Source organism: Chaetodon trifascialis, chromosome 7 (assembly GCF_039877785.1).
Source record: "Chaetodon trifascialis isolate fChaTrf1 chromosome 7, fChaTrf1.hap1, whole genome shotgun sequence".
In the NCBI taxonomy this organism is placed as follows: domain Eukaryota; kingdom Metazoa; phylum Chordata; class Actinopteri; order Chaetodontiformes; family Chaetodontidae; genus Chaetodon; species Chaetodon trifascialis.
In genome coordinates this window covers 23796949-23814561 of record NC_092062.1, presented here as the reverse complement: position 1 = coordinate 23814561, position 17613 = coordinate 23796949, and the positions used below count along the sequence as shown (strand labels likewise).

At 43.2% G+C, this 17613-nt stretch overlaps 1 protein-coding gene across 1 annotated transcript; it reads right to left on the bottom strand.

The window, feature by feature from the left end:
- Nucleotides 1–191: 191 nt before the first annotated feature.
- Nucleotides 192–16402, bottom strand: rspo1 (R-spondin 1). The gene is made up of 6 exons (XM_070966463.1): nt 16114–16402; nt 11377–12078; nt 9092–9286; nt 6455–6598; nt 5516–5740; nt 192–1375 (listed from the first exon to the last, which is right to left on the bottom strand). Exons 2-6 carry the CDS (start codon nt 11471–11473, stop codon nt 1134–1136), a joined length of 903 nt encoding a protein of 300 aa, XP_070822564.1. The 5' UTR covers nt 11474–12078; nt 16114–16402; the 3' UTR covers nt 192–1133.
- Between the last annotated feature and the right edge of the window lie 1211 nt (nt 16403–17613).

Below are 17613 nucleotides of genomic sequence, written 5' to 3'. Positions count from 1 at the left end.
ATATGTGCAAACGTAAACACACATGTACAAACATCTAAGTTCCGCCGCCAAACAACTTGATTCCGTGCAGAAATGTACACAAAGTACACAAATACCCAGACTTTAGGTCGAGGCAAATGCACGCACGCACGCGCGCACGCACACGCACACACACACACACACACACACACACACACACACACACACACACATACACACACACACACACACACACGCACACACACTTTAGCATGCACAAAGGCACGCACATGCAACCTCGTACACATGCAAATACTCATGTTTTTATTCCTCGTTTTCTGTGCGGAGTTATTTTCTGATACGAACACCAACATTTAATTCAAAACAAACAACTAAGCTATCAAATGGCAAAAGTTTTTGTGTCAAGTCATCAGAGAAAGATATGAGCTGAGCTCCCAGTAATCCTCCTCTATCTCTTCTCTTAGGCTTGCTTTGTAATAGATTCCCCTCCTCAAAATAATATATCAGAGACCTTCTGTCCTCAGCAACCACAAATGATTTCCAGTGCCTTTCATTTTGTTTCATCTCACAACAGGAAATAAAGGTACAAAGACTTAATACTATTCATTGTCTTTACATCACGTACAGCGGCTGTTGAGAAAATCCATCTGCCACCTCTCACAAACATGAAAACAAATGAAGAACAGATTGTGATTAGAATTGGACTGGAACAAAATACATCATAGACCAGAGGAGACTGAAGGGACCCTTCATTCATTATCAGACTTCCAGCTCGAAGGCTGCAGTCGAAACACGGGGATCTGTTCTTAGTTCAAGAAGTGACATAAGTCAGCTCGCGGCACGAACCGTGTCGAACCGCGTTCTTCAGCGTGGCTTTGCAGTCCAGCAGTGATCGCTCACAGTGGAATGAAAATCAGCAAGGCTTTCATTAAGGATCACCGAGACACCAGTGTCTTCCAGATATGTTCGTCTATTGGAAAAGCTCAGAGAAGCCTTTTGAGTTGCAGCAGTCCTCCAGTTCTCTTTGCATCGTCTACAATGCATAGCAGCATTAATCCGTTCCTTCATCACTTTGATCGTTGTCTATGGGTGGTGCTGCTGGGTGAGGCATTGTCTCTGGTTTTCTCTCAGCCCCATCCAGCAGGCGATGGACTTTAGGAGACAGAGCTGGTTGTGATGCTGGGAACAGTGGTGGTCCTGCTCTGGCCTTTTCTCCTCTTCCCTCCTCCTCCTCCACCTCCCCCTCCTCCTCCGCCTCCTCCGCCTCCTCCTCCTCCCCCTCCTCCTCCTCCTCCTCCTCCTCCACCTCCCCCTCCTCCTCCTCCTCCTCGCCCGCCCGCATTCTCCCTCTCTCTCCTGTTTGTATCATCTTGCCGGTCTCCCTTACTCTTCCTCTCTGAAATGAGAATGCATAGGAAATATCATTAATAGTTGAGACCATTTATCAAATCAACTCTTGTGAGATATCCGTCTTCACTGGATGTTGTACGTAGAAGTTCCTCCGCTTGGCTGCACAAAATGAAAAAGATGGATTCCTGAGGGATGACAGCGGATGATAAGGGACGTGTGTTGGATCAGGACTTGTGGTTGTGGTCATGCGGTTTTTAATGCAGGCAAAACAAGTGTAAACCATCCACATCCAGTCCACAATTAAAATGATATGTTTAGGCATCCTGGCAGGATATATACAGCAGCGACCAGTGTGCCACAAGTGGTTGACAAATAATAATCAAACCAAATAGGATAAAATAATACATGTAAACATTTGTTAGCCAATTTCTTTCAGGCACGTTAGTCAGTCGGCCTGCTGCTTTGGTCTGGACTGAGACATGTCAACAACTGTTTTTGCACAGATGTTCTTGGTCTCCAGAGACTGAATCTGAATCAATCTGGTGATCCTCGGAGTCTTCCTGCAGTGACACCATGAGGTTCACCCTCTTACAATTTGATATCTATTGAATTACCATGAAATTTGGTCCATATATTCGTGTTCCCCTGAGGATGAATTATAACTTTGCTGATCCCTCAGCCTTTGCTGTAGTGCCACTTACTTTGTTTTATAACCAAATACTCAAAACACTGATGACATCTGTGCTTTATGCTTAGTGCTAATTGTTAACATTTAGTAACTGCTAAACATCAGCATTTTAGCATTGTCACAATGAGCATGTTAACATCCTGATTAGCCAAAGCACCGTTAAGTACAGCCTCACAGGGCCGCTAGCAGGACTGTAGACTCAATTACTATTTCAGCAGCCACTCACTTCCTTGTCCCACTGAACACAGACATACTCCCTCTATCGCCCCTCTGCTGGCACTCTTGCATTAGGATTCACACCTGTCACACATTTAAGAGCATAATTGCTCTCTAAATACAAACATCCATCACAGTGTGGTTAATGTCCAGCCATTGAGGAGAGGAAAGAGATTAGCAGTGCGGCTGATATAAAAATGCAGCACATGCACAGACTGTAAGAGCACTCGGGACAGTCAAGTGACACAATTTTCTGTCACATAAATCACTTTTAAAATCACTTCTGACAAAATGAGTTAAACACTGTCAAGGGCGAAATAATGGCCCACAAAGACGGGAAGAGCTGTCGCAAAGTGGAAATGGACACTGTGCCTAGTGTCAGACAGCTGCAGTTTAGGCAGCACTCAAAAGTATTCGGTTTTGTATATCCGAAGGACTGCAGTTACGGTGGAGGATGTTTGTTATGAACTTGTGCGTTGAGAGTCTCTGCACATCCTGGAAACTGACTGAACACATGCCAAGGGCTGGACAGTGTTCGCTGCACAGTTGACAAGAGCAGGGCTTATGGCGCCACCATGTTTGTCTACTGCAGTGCAGTAATAGCTGTAGGTCTGTGTTTATGTCCCTAACAGGATTTTTAAACTTGTCATACAAACAGTTTTGATTCTTTGGTTTAAGTGCAAAGTAAAAAAAAAACACATAAAAGTCCAAAGGTAGAATATTTCTCAAATTTCACCAGAAACATGTTTACACACCAGCCAGTGAAAATCATTATACGGTGACAAAGTAGATTCGATGTAGGTGAATGTGAACAGATTTAGCACAAAAATATTTATCCACCACAGACCCATGCAGAGTCACAATAGCTTTATCCCCAACTGAAAACTAAGAGGCTCAGTCCCACACAGTAGTACACAAAAAGGACTAACTCATTTTTTCAAGAGCCATTAGTGCCAAAATCATGAAAACATTACGGCTGACATCATTTGGTGAGTTGGCTCAAATCATATAAGATGATTTTGTGTCCAGCGTGTTCATTATTTATGCGTTGCCTTGAATTAATAAACATATTTCGGAGCTTTTATGACCGCCATTCAAACAAGCACTTAATAATGAGCAGTAATAGTTTCAATTTATTAGAATGAGGCACAATGAATGAGAGCGGAGCCTGAGTGAAGTGAAGGGTCCTCACGCACACTCTGCAGCAACTGAGCTGATGTGCTTACTGTGTAAGGACTTAATTACTTCTCTAACAAATCACTAATGGAGCCAAGAGAGGGGGACTCCATCAGTTTATGACAGCCCTGATTGTACCTCCTCTCCATCCAAGCTAAACAATTTTGCCTGACAAATGCAATAACACATCCAGAAAATTCTGTTTTCGCGTGAGACTCTTTAGTGGAGCTTCAGGAAAAGGGGAAAAAATTTGCAGCCAAATCAACACAAAGCGTGAGATCTGCAGACCACTAAATCACTAATGTTATACAAGGTCTGCCCCCTGTGTTTTATATAGCCAGTCTGCCAGCCAACTCCCACAGATGAATCGACAGCTGCGCTCTTTTTGCACAGAGCGAGTTTACCCGCATGAACTGCTTCACCAGAGTCATGCTTCCATCACCCGTGCATTACCTCACAGAGGAAAATTCATTCCTGTGCATTTTGGCGGTTGTGCAGTATGTGTCTTATTTTCATACAGAAGAAAATGGAGGAAAAAAGTGGACAAAAAATCCCCATAACATCAACAACGTCGGCCATTTCACAATCCACAAAGCCTCTATGACTCAACACTCGTCAGCTGATACCTCACATGTCATCCGTACCTTTCTGATCCGACCCACCTTTGATCCAAGTTTAGAAATTTGGCAGTCTACATTGCAGTTTTTGCAGCGCAGTTTATAATATTTCACTGCTAATTATTTGTCGGAAACCCAAGGCTGGAATTCTTTCCAGGACGCAGGCGTCAGACAGAGTAAATTTGCTTCTCATTTCTCAAATTATGCTGTCACAGCCTGTCGAACGATGCGCCCACTCCTCACTGAGCAATTACAAGCTACGCTGGCCTCCTTCCCTCTAGACACGACCACAGATCTACATGGGACAACGTCAGATCGTGTTCTGGTCTTTGGACTCGTAGCCCTAAAGGAACGGTTCCAGAGTAGAGGATGGTGCTTGAATACGTGAGCCTCCTCCATGTTTATTCACATATATCAGGCATATCATCTGTTACATGTCGCAACATCTGTACAGATGCCAGCACCGTGCAAATATTGTTACGCAATGTTGCCGCTCCCTGAAATCCCCGAAGCGTGCCACTGTCCAATAAAGGCTTTAAATACTGCTCATTTACAGTTCTCAGAGTCCTTGTAAATAAGTATAAGTTTCCATCTTTGGTTCAAATGGGCACATTATGCAAAACAGAGTAGTATATGGTGACATTTAGAGAGCAAGAAATTTGGTAAACACTCTTCATTAGCAATAATTTCTTTGCAGTTTAAGAGAACAAATGCTGTAGCTCAAATTACCAGTTTAACAATAGCTCTCTCGTATATCTGTGCTTCATGAGGTTTATTATTCCACCACCACCACTAAATATTTGATTTCTTTGCCTCCCTACTAGGAACAAGATGTTTGAAAGCAGATAACCGGTGGTGTTTTTGCTGCGCTTTTCATCCAATAAACTCTAGACCAATAGGCAAGACTCGTCATTTCTAAGCCTTTAGCTGCAATTGAGGCCAAAAACAACTGATAAGCTGTTACGAAAGTTGATAATGGTCATTGACTGGTGAGAATGACTGTTAACCTGCTGGAGAGCTGCTGTGTGGATGATAAGAGCCCAAGCAAACATGTCACGGACGTGTAAACCTCACGCTTCAATGGTCTTCAGAACAAATAGCCCCTTCTAGCTCTGATCCTCGTCCAGCTTCGCAGTGCGTAATGCCCGCCCTTCATCTGCTTGGCTCGTGGATGGAGTTTATTGTTTACATGCTGAGAAGTCAAGAGATTCTGTATCCTTCTGCGAGCTCAGCCAAACCAAACCCAATCAACACGCTGTGGGTCACAGACACACTGGCGGGAATACAGGCCTTCGGATGTTGAGTAACGGTTCCATCAGTCATCGTATTAACTGGTGGAGGCATTTCATGAAGCACATGGATTTTATTGCATGTTCATCTGTAATCCCAGCACCGTCATCTCATTAGAACTGTTGTTCACTGTACTTTTTATGAGAAGGCTCTACGTGAGCCTCCTCAATGTATGCATTTCCAGTGTATTTATGTTTACCTCTCACACAGGGCGTCTTGGCCACGATGCACTTCCTTCTCTCTGTCTGTGGAGCGCAGGCCTGTGAGGGTACAAAGGCCGGGGAGGTGTCTGGGCTGTGGACCTGTAGAAGAGGCACGCGAACCCGGGACTGGGAGCCTTTCTTAAATCCACATGTTTTGTTCTTCTTCATGCAGGAACCCCACTGGCTCCACTCGCCCAGTTCGCACTCCGCAGTACGCTGACCTGGGTGAAAAAAATGCGACAGAGGCTGAGGTAGTGAGTGAATAATGATCCACAGCTCGAACATCTCACATTTGCTTTGCAGCCTTCCTGTCTGTTTTTTACAACCCAGCAGTTTTAGCTCAGAATAATGAGTTAAGTAATTTCCAAATCTGAAAGCAATTTCATCTATTTTGTTTTTTGACTAGAGAGGGACAGATGGAGAAGGTTTCTATGAACCTGAAAATGTGCCAAAGCTTGTGGCTATTAAGTATGCTGCACTCACGACAGACACAAGTTTTTAGGGTCACGTTAGTCTAGTCTCAGTGGACCAGCAGGGTCAAGTTAGAACAACAACAACTGACGCCAAGAAGTCAGTTTGAGGCTCCAGCTCTTTCCAACACTGGAGCCGAGATGGGCTTCGCTGTTAATGCTGTCGTTTCTAACTTACGACAGAATTATTCTCAATAGCAAAAAAGAAGAAAAGAAAAGAAAAAGAACAGGAAGGTAAGATTGAGAGATCTTGTGATTTTTCTCAAGAGTTCATTTCCCTTTTTCCAGACCAGGCAATTGAACATAATTGGCTGCTCAAATTAAGTGATAATAAAGGTCAACATGTGGCTCACACCTTGGAGCAGCTTCAGTAAGCGGACAGCACTTACATAACACTGTCTGGTACATTACAAGAGCTTTCAGAGATGCTGCGGCTGAAGATTGCTAAGGTTAAAGGTCACTCACCGACACACTCCATGGTCTCATTGACGGTGCGCTGGTCTGGAGGGCAGCTGACATAACATCGCCCACTGTGTGAATACAAGCCCTCCTTACATTTTGTGCAAAAATTGCGATTGAAACACGCTTCACAATTGTCTATTTTACATTCTGAAAGACACAGGGGAGACAAAAAGAGAGGATCAAATGAGAGGATCAAATCAAGTCACAGTGAGTCTGGTGATTGTGTGTGTTCATTTTTACTCGTTGCATTTGGCTGAAAAGAGCTAATGGTTCTCCAGAGAGAGAGGACAAGAGGAATTTTATTTCCTCTGAGAGATTTATTAGTGATTAAACAACACAGGGTCTATTTAGGGGGAGCAACACTCTTCTCTTAAAAACACATGCACCACAGGCCTTGTTTTTTTGGAAAGCGGGTGTCAGTGAGTACAGCCTGGACTGTATCCCTTCAGTGGGTTTCTCAAGAGTGGGTTTCTCCACACCTCAGACTCATTAAAATCTTTAACTTCCCAGTCAAACAAACAACTTCTTGAATTTTGGATAATTACTAACATAGGAGAATATTTAAAAAAAAAAAAAAACATCTTAAACAACTCCAAAACACTTGGGTTTCATCTTGAAAGGCACTTCCTTATTCTCATCAATAAACAGCGGAGAATATGTAAATTCTGTTCTGTCAATATTTCAGTAAAGGGAATGTATTCAGATCTAGATTCGCCGTATTCACGCGAAACTTAAGAACGTCTACTCTGCAGCTGGTCCCATGCCAAGGTCAGAAATGGTCTAACACTGAATCCTCACTGGGATCTTAATGTTCTTGCCTCCTGCTCCCAATTACTATTTTTAAGCCTCTGACAGCTAAATTTGACAGTACTGACGTTTGTAGCCCTATAATGTAAGACAAATGTAGCTAACAAGACATTCTGGGATGACATGTATAAAGTCAGATGATTGGATAATAACCCAGGTTAGCCACTGAGGGCCTCCAAAAAGAATTTGCGGAGGAAATTCAGCCCTCTCTGCAACAAACTAGGATGGTGAATGAATACTGCAACACATGGGGCTTCGGTTTGTTGAAAACGGTCCAATATTTTGATGAAAGGCGTAAAAAATGTTTTGTGTCATCAATTGTGTCATTTGCACTGATGCAACGAGTCTTGAAAGGAAAATAAGGTAATATCCCAATGTAATCTGCAATGTTAATTCAGAATTCAATACAGATTATGCTGTCTACCTATCTAAATCCAGTACATTACATTACAGTGTGACAGCTGGAGCACCAAATTACAGCTCCTGTTTTTTTGAAATCCGAAATATCAAAAGCTGAAAAGATTGCATCACCATAACCAGAGCTTTATCTGATGGGGTTATGTAAACGTGAGACAAAACATTATGTAGCACATCTGACAGATATTAGGTGATGTGAAGAAAAACAAAGAGTAGAATAGTCTACATTTTTCTAAGCAGAAAATCAATACAAGCTGTGGGCAATGTAGCTGCCCCCCCCCCCCCCCCCAAGCATCTACTATATGCCTATAACCAACATGAAGCATCAGTGAATGTCATCAAACTTGACGTAATAATTTGAGTTAATTATCGAGGTAATGCATGTTTTACTGCACAAAGACCCCGCTCTCATTCAAATAAACCTTTTAGGTAGTTACTTCAGGGATTATATATATACAGACTGCATGGTGCAGTTAGTAAGGGTGTATCAGAGTAGAAAAAATGTGTAAAAGTGAAAGTATAACAAACATGGATTGTGGCCTGGCATGAACCCGGCACATGAGGGCCAAATAAAAAACACAGACATGCTCTCACAAAAACAGACAAACAACAATGCATTAGAAATGTTTTTGTTGGGATTTTGCTCCAATCCTGTTTTCTGCCCACACGTAAGGGGAAACAGACAACAGGCAGAGGTGCTGGCACTCCTCGGCTAAAAGGACTGGAGCGGTGCCACCAGAACAAACCGAGCGAGCTTGGTAAGTCCCATGAGTGTGGTCACCCTTTCACCCAGCTTCCAAATGAGCCAAAGCTGCCAATAACTGTAATGAAGACCAGTTCAATTAAAACTTCTACTGACTTTCCTCCGGTTCAGCAAATACTCTTCGTGTGTCCTTTTCCCACAGACATGAGGAGAAACAACAGGAGGATTTCATCAAGTGGTCGCTTCTGTTTACTTATTACTGAACACTTGCGTCTTGCTAGTGTGCATTCAATAATAAGGGGGTGCATTTTATTCACTCGCAAACACGCAAAATAGCCGCACAGATTAAAAAAGCAGCATGAAATGACAGGAGGATTAAGGGTGTGGCAAACAGGCGATACTGATTCAGGTAGGATCTCCATTTTATGTCTGGTCTTTGTTCAGCACACAACCTGGTGTAGCAAAGTGGAAATATACAGATAAACAAGACAAAGGAACTAGGAGGATATCCCTTTGCTCCTCCAAATATCCCCATATTGTACATAAACAAGAGATGATGAGCCAAAGATAAACAGATCGTTTACACTTCTGCAGGCTTGATTTGACATCAGCTGTGTGATGTTTGCCAGCGAGTTAGCTTGAGCCTGCGTGTATTTGGAAGATTCCAGATGTGTATGTACAAATCTAACGTGCCCGCTGAGTCTTAAACTCACGGGTGCATCTGTTGTTGCCTTCTGGGTTCCTCATGCCAAAGTATCCCATGGGGCAGGAGGCGAGACACACGCCTATCTGACGGATGTCATTGCGCTCCAGGAAGATGAAGAGCTTGGGCTTACATTTGATGCAGCCGTTATACTCAGAGCATCGGTCACAGCCTTTGGGGCAAGATGGTGGCCCCTCAGTGCTAACTGTGGAAACATAAAGAGAGAGAAAGGAGCAGTCAGCTTGAGGTAGGCAACATAACAGCAAGGTGTAGCATCACATAAAAAGATAAATTGTTTTCAGAGAAATATGAATTTTGAAGAGGAAATAAAAAGGCCACTGATCAACATTCTGCCTACAACATCAGGGAGCTTTAATATTTTGCTGGCACTGCCGCAGATCCAACCATAAACCTGCCAGCGCTTTATCACTTCAACAAGGAGGGGTTAATGCTTGCAGCTTAATCTTACTGGGGGTCGGGCCAAACATCTTTGTTTGAACACTTGCTCACTGTTTACTTCAAACTGCTCGCCGGAGATACTTAACAGATTTTCATTTGGAGAAACGCAGATAATTGGGGCTGACAGCCAACCAAGAGCCAGTCAAAATCAGTCAAGCTTCATCACGCAGGGCCTCCACTGGGGTCAGTCAGACATGATCTGGGCATCAGAGAACTGCAATAGTGACGGACATGGCTGAGAATCTAATACGGCACTGGTTTCTATAGTGGTACCAAACAGCAAATGCACTTAGGCTATTCTTCACTTTCTTGTAATCCCAGAGTCAGACATTAATCCAGCTCCCTCATCTCCCAAAAAGGAAAACGCACACAACCAGTAATCTAAATCATTTCTAGGAAGCATGTGTCAAAGTACACATCCTTTTTCTACGCAGCCATCGGCGCTGATTTACAGTCCTGTACTGCGTCAGCTCTAAATATACATACTCTCACTCAGCAATCCATCAGCCGTCCCACCTCGCAGAGATAAGTTGGACTGGTAAAAGCGTTAAAAGGGTTCTCCCACGGACAAATTACTCCATGTGTGAGTCTCGGTTACCACAAATGCAGCAATTACAGCCAGGTCTTATTGCCCACTATCACTAACAATGAAAAAAAGTAATAATGGCCCCGGGGAGTAACCATGGCAGATTGGAGGATGTGAGAATGTGGTTATGTTTATGACGTGTGGTGCACTGAAAAAGAGAGAGTCTGTGCTGTCGGAAGCATGATGTGAGCTTCTCTCCTCTCTGATGGTTTCATTTCGATCCCTGTGAATTCGGTCAAAGAGGGATGCCGACAGCGAAGACACCAAGTCCCTCTGACGTTAGCTATGTGCGTTCCAGGAAGCATGGTTTAAGAAAACACTGAATGTGATGACATGAAAGATGGAAAGGCTGTAAATCAGAGGTGTAAACTGCAGACCTCTTCCATATCTGGAGGGCGAATGCCTCAACTGACCGGGATGCAGCAGAGGGAGCTCATGTATATGGTGAGTGACCTAAATCCTTTTGTCCTCATTACAATGGCACATGAGCAACTGCGACCGCATTTAAGGTCATTGTGCATGTACATGTGAGTGTATATACAGTAAAAATACTCTTATGTTTTATACCATGAACAACAGTCACTAACAGTCCTTCTCCTCCAGTTTGTGATCTCAATAACACCACATCTGTTACTGTGGCCAGTCATGGTATTATATGAATTTTGGTTCACAGAGGCTCGGGTTGAGGCTGGCATTGGCTGAAAGCTCCTTGTGTGTAAAGGAAGAATTATTCGAAAGCTGACGGTAACACCAGCGCTGAGGCTCTGAGGCCAGAGATATACTGCATGTCGGCCTGAGACCATCTTTGTGGTTGCGTGAGGTCAGAAAAATGCTTACAACAACACCAGCAGCACGGTCCAATTGAGAGCTTAGAACTGTCAGGTACTCATTCCATTATGTACCCACAGAGCCAGACACAAAAGAGTGATGGCTTTGGGGGTGAATCCATCAAAACCCCTTTTATAAACAGCCCTAATACCCATAAAGGTTTTACATAAACTGAGAGAGGCATAATCTCTAAAGGAGGAAGAAAGAAGAGCCAGTCAGGGGAAACACTGAACCTAACATAACCCGCCTCGAAAAAACAAATAAGAATGATGAGAAAATAAACAAAATGTTATCTTTATTTTTCTTGTTAAATGTTTATAAGACGTCCACCACTGTGACTCAGACCACAGAAACGAAAGGCAGCAGTGTTGAAGAGGGTGAAAAAAAAAAGAGAAGAGATAAAAACAAGCTGAGAAACTCACCCCGTCTCTGCCTTCTCGCCTTGGACAGCTTGAGAGCATCGCTGTGACCCATGGAGCTGAGGAAGATCATTGCCAGCGCCACCAGTCCCAGCTGCATAGTCCCTGTTGCCTTCCCGGCCACGCAGGGTCCCCCCCTGCGACCAGATGGATCAGGTGGGGGGGGCCCTTCCTCTGTGGGACAGGTGAATCCCTCTGCCGCTGGGACGGATGATCCCTCCTCTCTCCTGTGGCACGGCTCTCTTTCTCTGTCTGTGTCTCCCTTTCCCCCTCCTGTCTCTCTGTCTCTTTCTCTCTAGTGGCTGCAGCGTCCGCAAGTCTGTGTAGTGGAGGGTGATGCTGCGGTTGCAAGTCCAAACAAGCCCGAGGCACAACAAGCCATCACGCTGGTGGTAGTACTGGCAAAGGAAGTAGACAGAGCGGGGCTGTAGGATGGAGGGGGACTGAGGGGTTGTGTGGAGGATGAAGAGGAGGAGAGAATGGAGAGGAGATTGCCGAACTTCTGGTGGTTCAACCCATGAAGCTTGGGGTGGGCTGGCAGGGAAGCAGGGAACCCGCTGTTTGAGGAGGGTTTGCTGTCAGTGAGTGCCTGTGTTCACAAGCATGGGTCTCATTAAAGATGCTCTGAGGAGGCACTAAAATATGGGCTTGCAGATTGAAAAAAGGTGGATGCAGGTTCTTGACTATATGTGACAACACAGCAACCTAAAACAGAAAAGAAGGCAAAAACACAAAAAGATGGGGAAATGTTTAGGAGAACAGGCAGAGATAGAGACTATTTCAACATTCTGGGGGATTTGCTTATTTGCTTTCTTATTCAGAGTTAAAAGCAACATCTCTGTCATGCCTGAGATACATGAAGCTACAGCCTGCTAGCTTAGCTTAGCATATAGGCTGGAAACAGAGGTGATGCCCAGCATCCTAATGGCTACAGGAAGGCTCCAGAAGTCACTACATCTGGCCAAGAAATAGTAAAACTACAACTTTTCTGGTTTTGCACAGAAGTAGCTTTAGAGATGCTGGTAAGCAAATGCATCTTTGGACAGAGCCACGCTAGCTGTTTCCTCGTTTCCAGTCTTTATGCTAGGCTAAGCTAACAAGCTGCTGGCTGTAACTTCAAATTTATTGTACAAATGTGAGAGCGGTATCAATTTTCTCGTGACTCTCAGCGAGACAGAAACTCACCTGTTTACCAAAATGTGGAACTATTACTTTAATATGTTTTTCCAATAGTAATAGAATAATTTCACACTGCTGCAGTGTATGTACATGCTCAGACAAGTGACATTAAATCCTAACCCAATGCAACAAGGATACTATACTATACTGCATCCTTTAACTGCCTTCATTCAAAAAAATGATCCTTTTACTCCTTAACATCAGAAATCTGAAGAACCAATGATCAGTCGTAGAAAGAGGAAACTAAAAACCACAAACACTTTGGGGTCTTGGCATTTCAAGCTGTGGTAACTTCTATGATGTGCTGGGCCTGTTTTTCCTTTGAAAAGTCAACTCTCTCTGAGAAATGCAACACACACTGAGACTGAAGGCCTTTGTCGTATTCGGTGCCGAGATCTTTTTCGGATAGTGTCATAAGCTGCCTGTATTTACAGCTCTGGTGTGAAGAGGACACACAGAACATGTTAGCATCAGAGCAATGGGAGGCCCTCCCTCGCAGCTCAATAAAGAAAAATAGGACCATATTTGGCTGTTGAGTTGGTTGTGGCTCTGAATCACACAAAGGACAATGCCATTTGGTGCATCTAAACATTCCCGGAGGTGACATTACATTCTTTGTTAAAGTATAAATCAAAGGCATCCAAATCATGTCAGATTTCACCATATTCCTTTTAGCTGGACTGACCCAAAATATTTTGAGGATCAAGAACAGGAGTCCTGCTTGATGCCAGAAATAACATGCAATCTTTAAAATGTGGAAAAACATGATTAGGTTTTATTTTATTTATTTAACTGTTACAAACAGGTATAAACAAATCCAGGTTGATTTCAGTACAAAAATGTCTTATTCTTGTGAAACATTAATATCACATTACTTAATATCTTGACATAAATAGAGTTAAGTTGAGCCGCTGGTAAACGGGGGCATCTGTCTAAGCCTGCTGGTGCTGAATGAGTCAAGAAAATAGGACAAACACACACACACACACACACACACACACACACACACACACACACACACACACACACACACACACACACACACACACATGCACAGAGCAATACAATTTCTTCATCCCAAACGCTCCTTTTCTGATCATTACAATTCCAGAGCACACTGATTTACGCCTAACAGAGGACAGGGGCACTTGTATCCCCTCCTAATCGGGAAACACTACAGTCTATCTCCCCCTCTACTTTATTTACTGCTTAATACTTAATGACTCGCAATGTCACTGACACCTCTCGGCTCAAGTTGTATTTACAGGAAAGAGCCAGAAGAGTGGCGCAGCCAGTCGTCTGCGGCACCTGTTGGCTGGAGAGTGATGACTAGCGAATGGGACATGCTAAGTCTCTGGATCACTCAGAACACAACCCTTCCAGCACTGAGTAACTCAAGACATGTGCCAGAGACTCTTTCATAACACAGCACTCCCACAACTCTGCTAACCTGCCAAAAGCCCACCTCAGCCCATCCAAATCTGCTCACACACAGCATGGCGATAAGAGACAGGATCTGGCTGTTAGCTTCCTCAGAAAACTGATTGTTGTAGGCTGAGCCCATCTGTGTTTTTAACATCCCACAGCTCAAAGGTCTCACCAGGTGACGGTGGCGCTACTGTGGCACCTGTACCATGTTTTGAAGGTTCTCTGTCTCTGCTCCCTCATCCATTTAACTGAGTGCCTTTCCTCACCATCAGCCACATTCAGCTGAGGCCAATGAAACTAAGCCCCGCTCATCAAATAGTCAGGAGATTAAATTGCCTCCTTTGTAAGTCTTAAGTTTGATCTATCAATTATTCAAGCCCTGAAAGGGAGCTCCCACACTGGGAATTTATTGAACTCGAGAAGGTGCCACAACTCTGAGCTCAGAGTTACAAATGCAACCTGTCGATAAACTTTGTGAACCTACTGGCTTTTTGGCACATGTTTAACCATCAACATGTGTAATGAATGTCAAAATGCCTCAATCACACAGCAATAGTGGCATCAATTCTGAGACACAGAAGGCAAAAAAAGGCTAAAGAAGGCGCAACCTTCAGAGATTTCACTGTGAGTTCATTACTCACAATGTATTTTCCTCACGTGGGAATGACGGAGCCAACACTTCCCTCTTCTGCTGCAACATGTGGCCCCCACACTAACCTCAAAATAAATGTATTTTTAAGTTGCATCTGGACTCCAACAGCAGAATAAGTGGCAAATTCTGGCTTTTAAATGAGCGGATTTTGCTTCCTAAATTTGGCTGCTCCTGTGCAGTGAACTGAGCGAAGGAAATTGTGGCTGATTTTACCCACTCATCGTGACCATTAATGCTCAGTTTATTTAGATTTGTCAAATCCCTGATTTGTACATCCAAGTCTTAATCTCTGGAGTTAGCCAGCCTAGCCCACAGCGAAAAGAGAAAGAGAAAAACATAAGGGGATGACGCAACAGGACAAATGGATGAGGGAAATGAGGTGTTGACCGAGGGCACTGTAATAAAGAGTCATCATCATTCTTATGCACGCACCCATGCTTTCAACGCCATTCAATCAGACTTCTTAGATCATCGATAGCCTGTCCAGCTCAGTTATCTGCAGAGTTTGGAGAAACACCTGACTGCACCACCAGCACCCACAGGAGCCTGAACCATTTTGGTAATAATTTCCTCTGCTTTGTGTCTTAAAGAGGCACTGAGAGGTCAAAGGTGCAGCGCAGTGGACACTCAGAGCGGAGAAAAGCATCATCGGGCTCTTACTCCAGTGAAACTACCAAGTTTTTTTCATGTAGGGCTAAAGCCTGCACAGCTCCAGCAGACGGGGGATTGATCTTGTACAGCTCAGCTGAGCACAGTTCAGCTTTGTCTCGCAGGCTCGCACACCATGCTGGATTACAGCTGTTTGCATTGTGCTGCTCTTCATGGAGAAGGAAAATCAGATGCAGATCCCCACCTGTCTCCAGTCCAGCATCTCCGCTGTCACGACACTGTCTTGTTGCTTTTTTAAATCCCTCCCTGTCTGTCATTTTGAACCTGGAGAGCAGTGTGTGTGTGTGTGTGTGTGTGTGTGTGTGTGTGTGTGTGTGTGTGTGTGTGTGTGCGTGCGCATGGGTGTGTACGGACAGATATCAATGCAATCCTAATGAGTGAGAAAAAAAGGCAGTTTGTAAACTCAATCCCACTCTAAAGTTCAGTTCAGCCACAGTCAAAATATGATGTCCCAAAATAATAATCAATTCTCAGTATTATTGCATATTTGTTTAAATATTGGGTAAATTTGTACTTCAGGAGAAAGTTCTCTCATAATGGATTAAATGTTAAATGTTACTGATTGCAAAATAAAATGAATTAGGATCATCACATCATACATATAATAATAATACAAATCATAATAATAATCATCGTAATAAAAATAATCAGTCTTTAAAGTACAATAAAGTAACTTTTACATAAAGAAATGTCTAGATTTGCTATAACAAAGTTTAATCCTGAATTAAGATAAATAGAAATAAAAGTAAATGTAACCAAAACCTTGAATCAATTAATCCTAAAAGTGAAATGTGAAAGGAGAATGAACCCACCTGTACATCGGGGTCCCCGAGTAATGCTGTTCATTGAGCGGTCCGGACTCAATTTCCTTTTTTATAAGGGAAAATCCGTTACTTGTTTGGTCACAACGAACTCCTCCTACAGGATACCCCCATGCAACCTTTCTCTGTCATCATTTAAAAAGACACATGATTTCATTTCTTTCACATCTGTCACAATTTCGAGGCAGCTTCTTTGCAGGCTGTGCAAAGGATGCACAAGGCAGACAATGTGCATTGGATTAAAGTAAATTCCTCCAGTAAAAGGTTACATGCATAAAGAAACACATATTCCGATGACTTTAGTCACTGACTTTTTTTTAATTTCGTCTTCTGAAGTCGGGACGCGCGTTTGCGCTGAAGCTCCTGCGAGTCGCGCTTTTTAAATCCACTTTGGAGCGTCGAACTGCATCCAAGTCAGGCAAGTAGTTGCAAAGCCGTGATATTTGCATCCAAACCTCAGCACTGCCAGCGGGCACTACAGGCCCCACCCCTCAAATTCTCACTGAGAGATGAAAAACCTGCGGTGGACTTGCGGTGAAAGTGTTGCTGTTAAACGACCTATATTGCGCGCAAATTTACGTTTATTCCCTCATTCGATGTGATTTGATAAATGATCGTTTCTGCATTGGGCCTTAATCCTGCAGAGAAAACCTACAAACTGCACAAATGGAACATAAAGCAAAGCCAGTTCAAATAGATGCCATACACTCTCATTATTTCATGCCACCATATAAAACAAACATATATGAGCCTCTGAATAGCTTTACGCGCCATGAGTGACAGCTCACATCCCATTTTTCAAAGCTTCCTACTTCTGGTTTAACAAGAGAGCATAAAAAGCACACGAGCACACCAGAGGTGGAATCACATTTATTTCATCTCTACAACTTTTATTTAAACAGTTAAAATCCAACTGAGCTTGAAAGCGCCTAATTCTGGGCACGGAAGATGCAGCACATAAAGCTACTCTCAGGAAACAATTACATATAACAAAGTGAAATAAATACAACGTCATATAAAGCAAAGAACAGAAGGAGACAAGGAGGTGTTTTAGGTTATTAGATCAGTCGTTTTAAAATGATTTTCGAATCTACTTTCGCGTCTAGCAGTGGTTTTTGAGTCCATATGGTTGTCTCTGTCTGCATGAGCATAAGATGGAAAAAACAAAATCAGCTCTGCCATGCAAAGAGCGTGCTGTTAATTTAGCCTGTGTGTCTAAAATAAAAAGAAACTGAAATCATTTTAAAAAAAATCCTTTACCACTGTTGTCTGTGTTAACTTATCAGCATACATTTGCACATACAGTAAGTATTACATATTAGAAAGGTCTCCATTTCCTTGTTATCCAACAGGGGGCCATAAACAACAATTCTTGGAGATCATGCAGACCAGCATTCTTTGTTTTGCGACTGTGACATTCATCAACAATGTTACGATGAGAAGGACTACTGGATAAACACCAGCCACATTCAGCTACACTTATCCCGCTGA

Excerpts from the sequence above, each read along its gene's own strand:
- rspo1 (XM_070966463.1), bottom strand. The coding sequence starts at position 11,473 with ATGCAGCTGGGACTGGTGGCGCTGGCAATGATCTTCCTCAGCTCCATG. Across the intron at positions 9,287-11,376 it reads GGCGAGAAGGCAGAGACGGG|TTAGCACTGAGGGGCCACCA; the intron begins GTGAGTTTCTCA and ends ATGTTTCCACAG. Across the intron at positions 5,741-6,454 it reads TGAGACCATGGAGTGTGTCG|GTCAGCGTACTGCGGAGTGC; the intron begins GTGAGTGACCTT and ends TTTTTCACCCAG.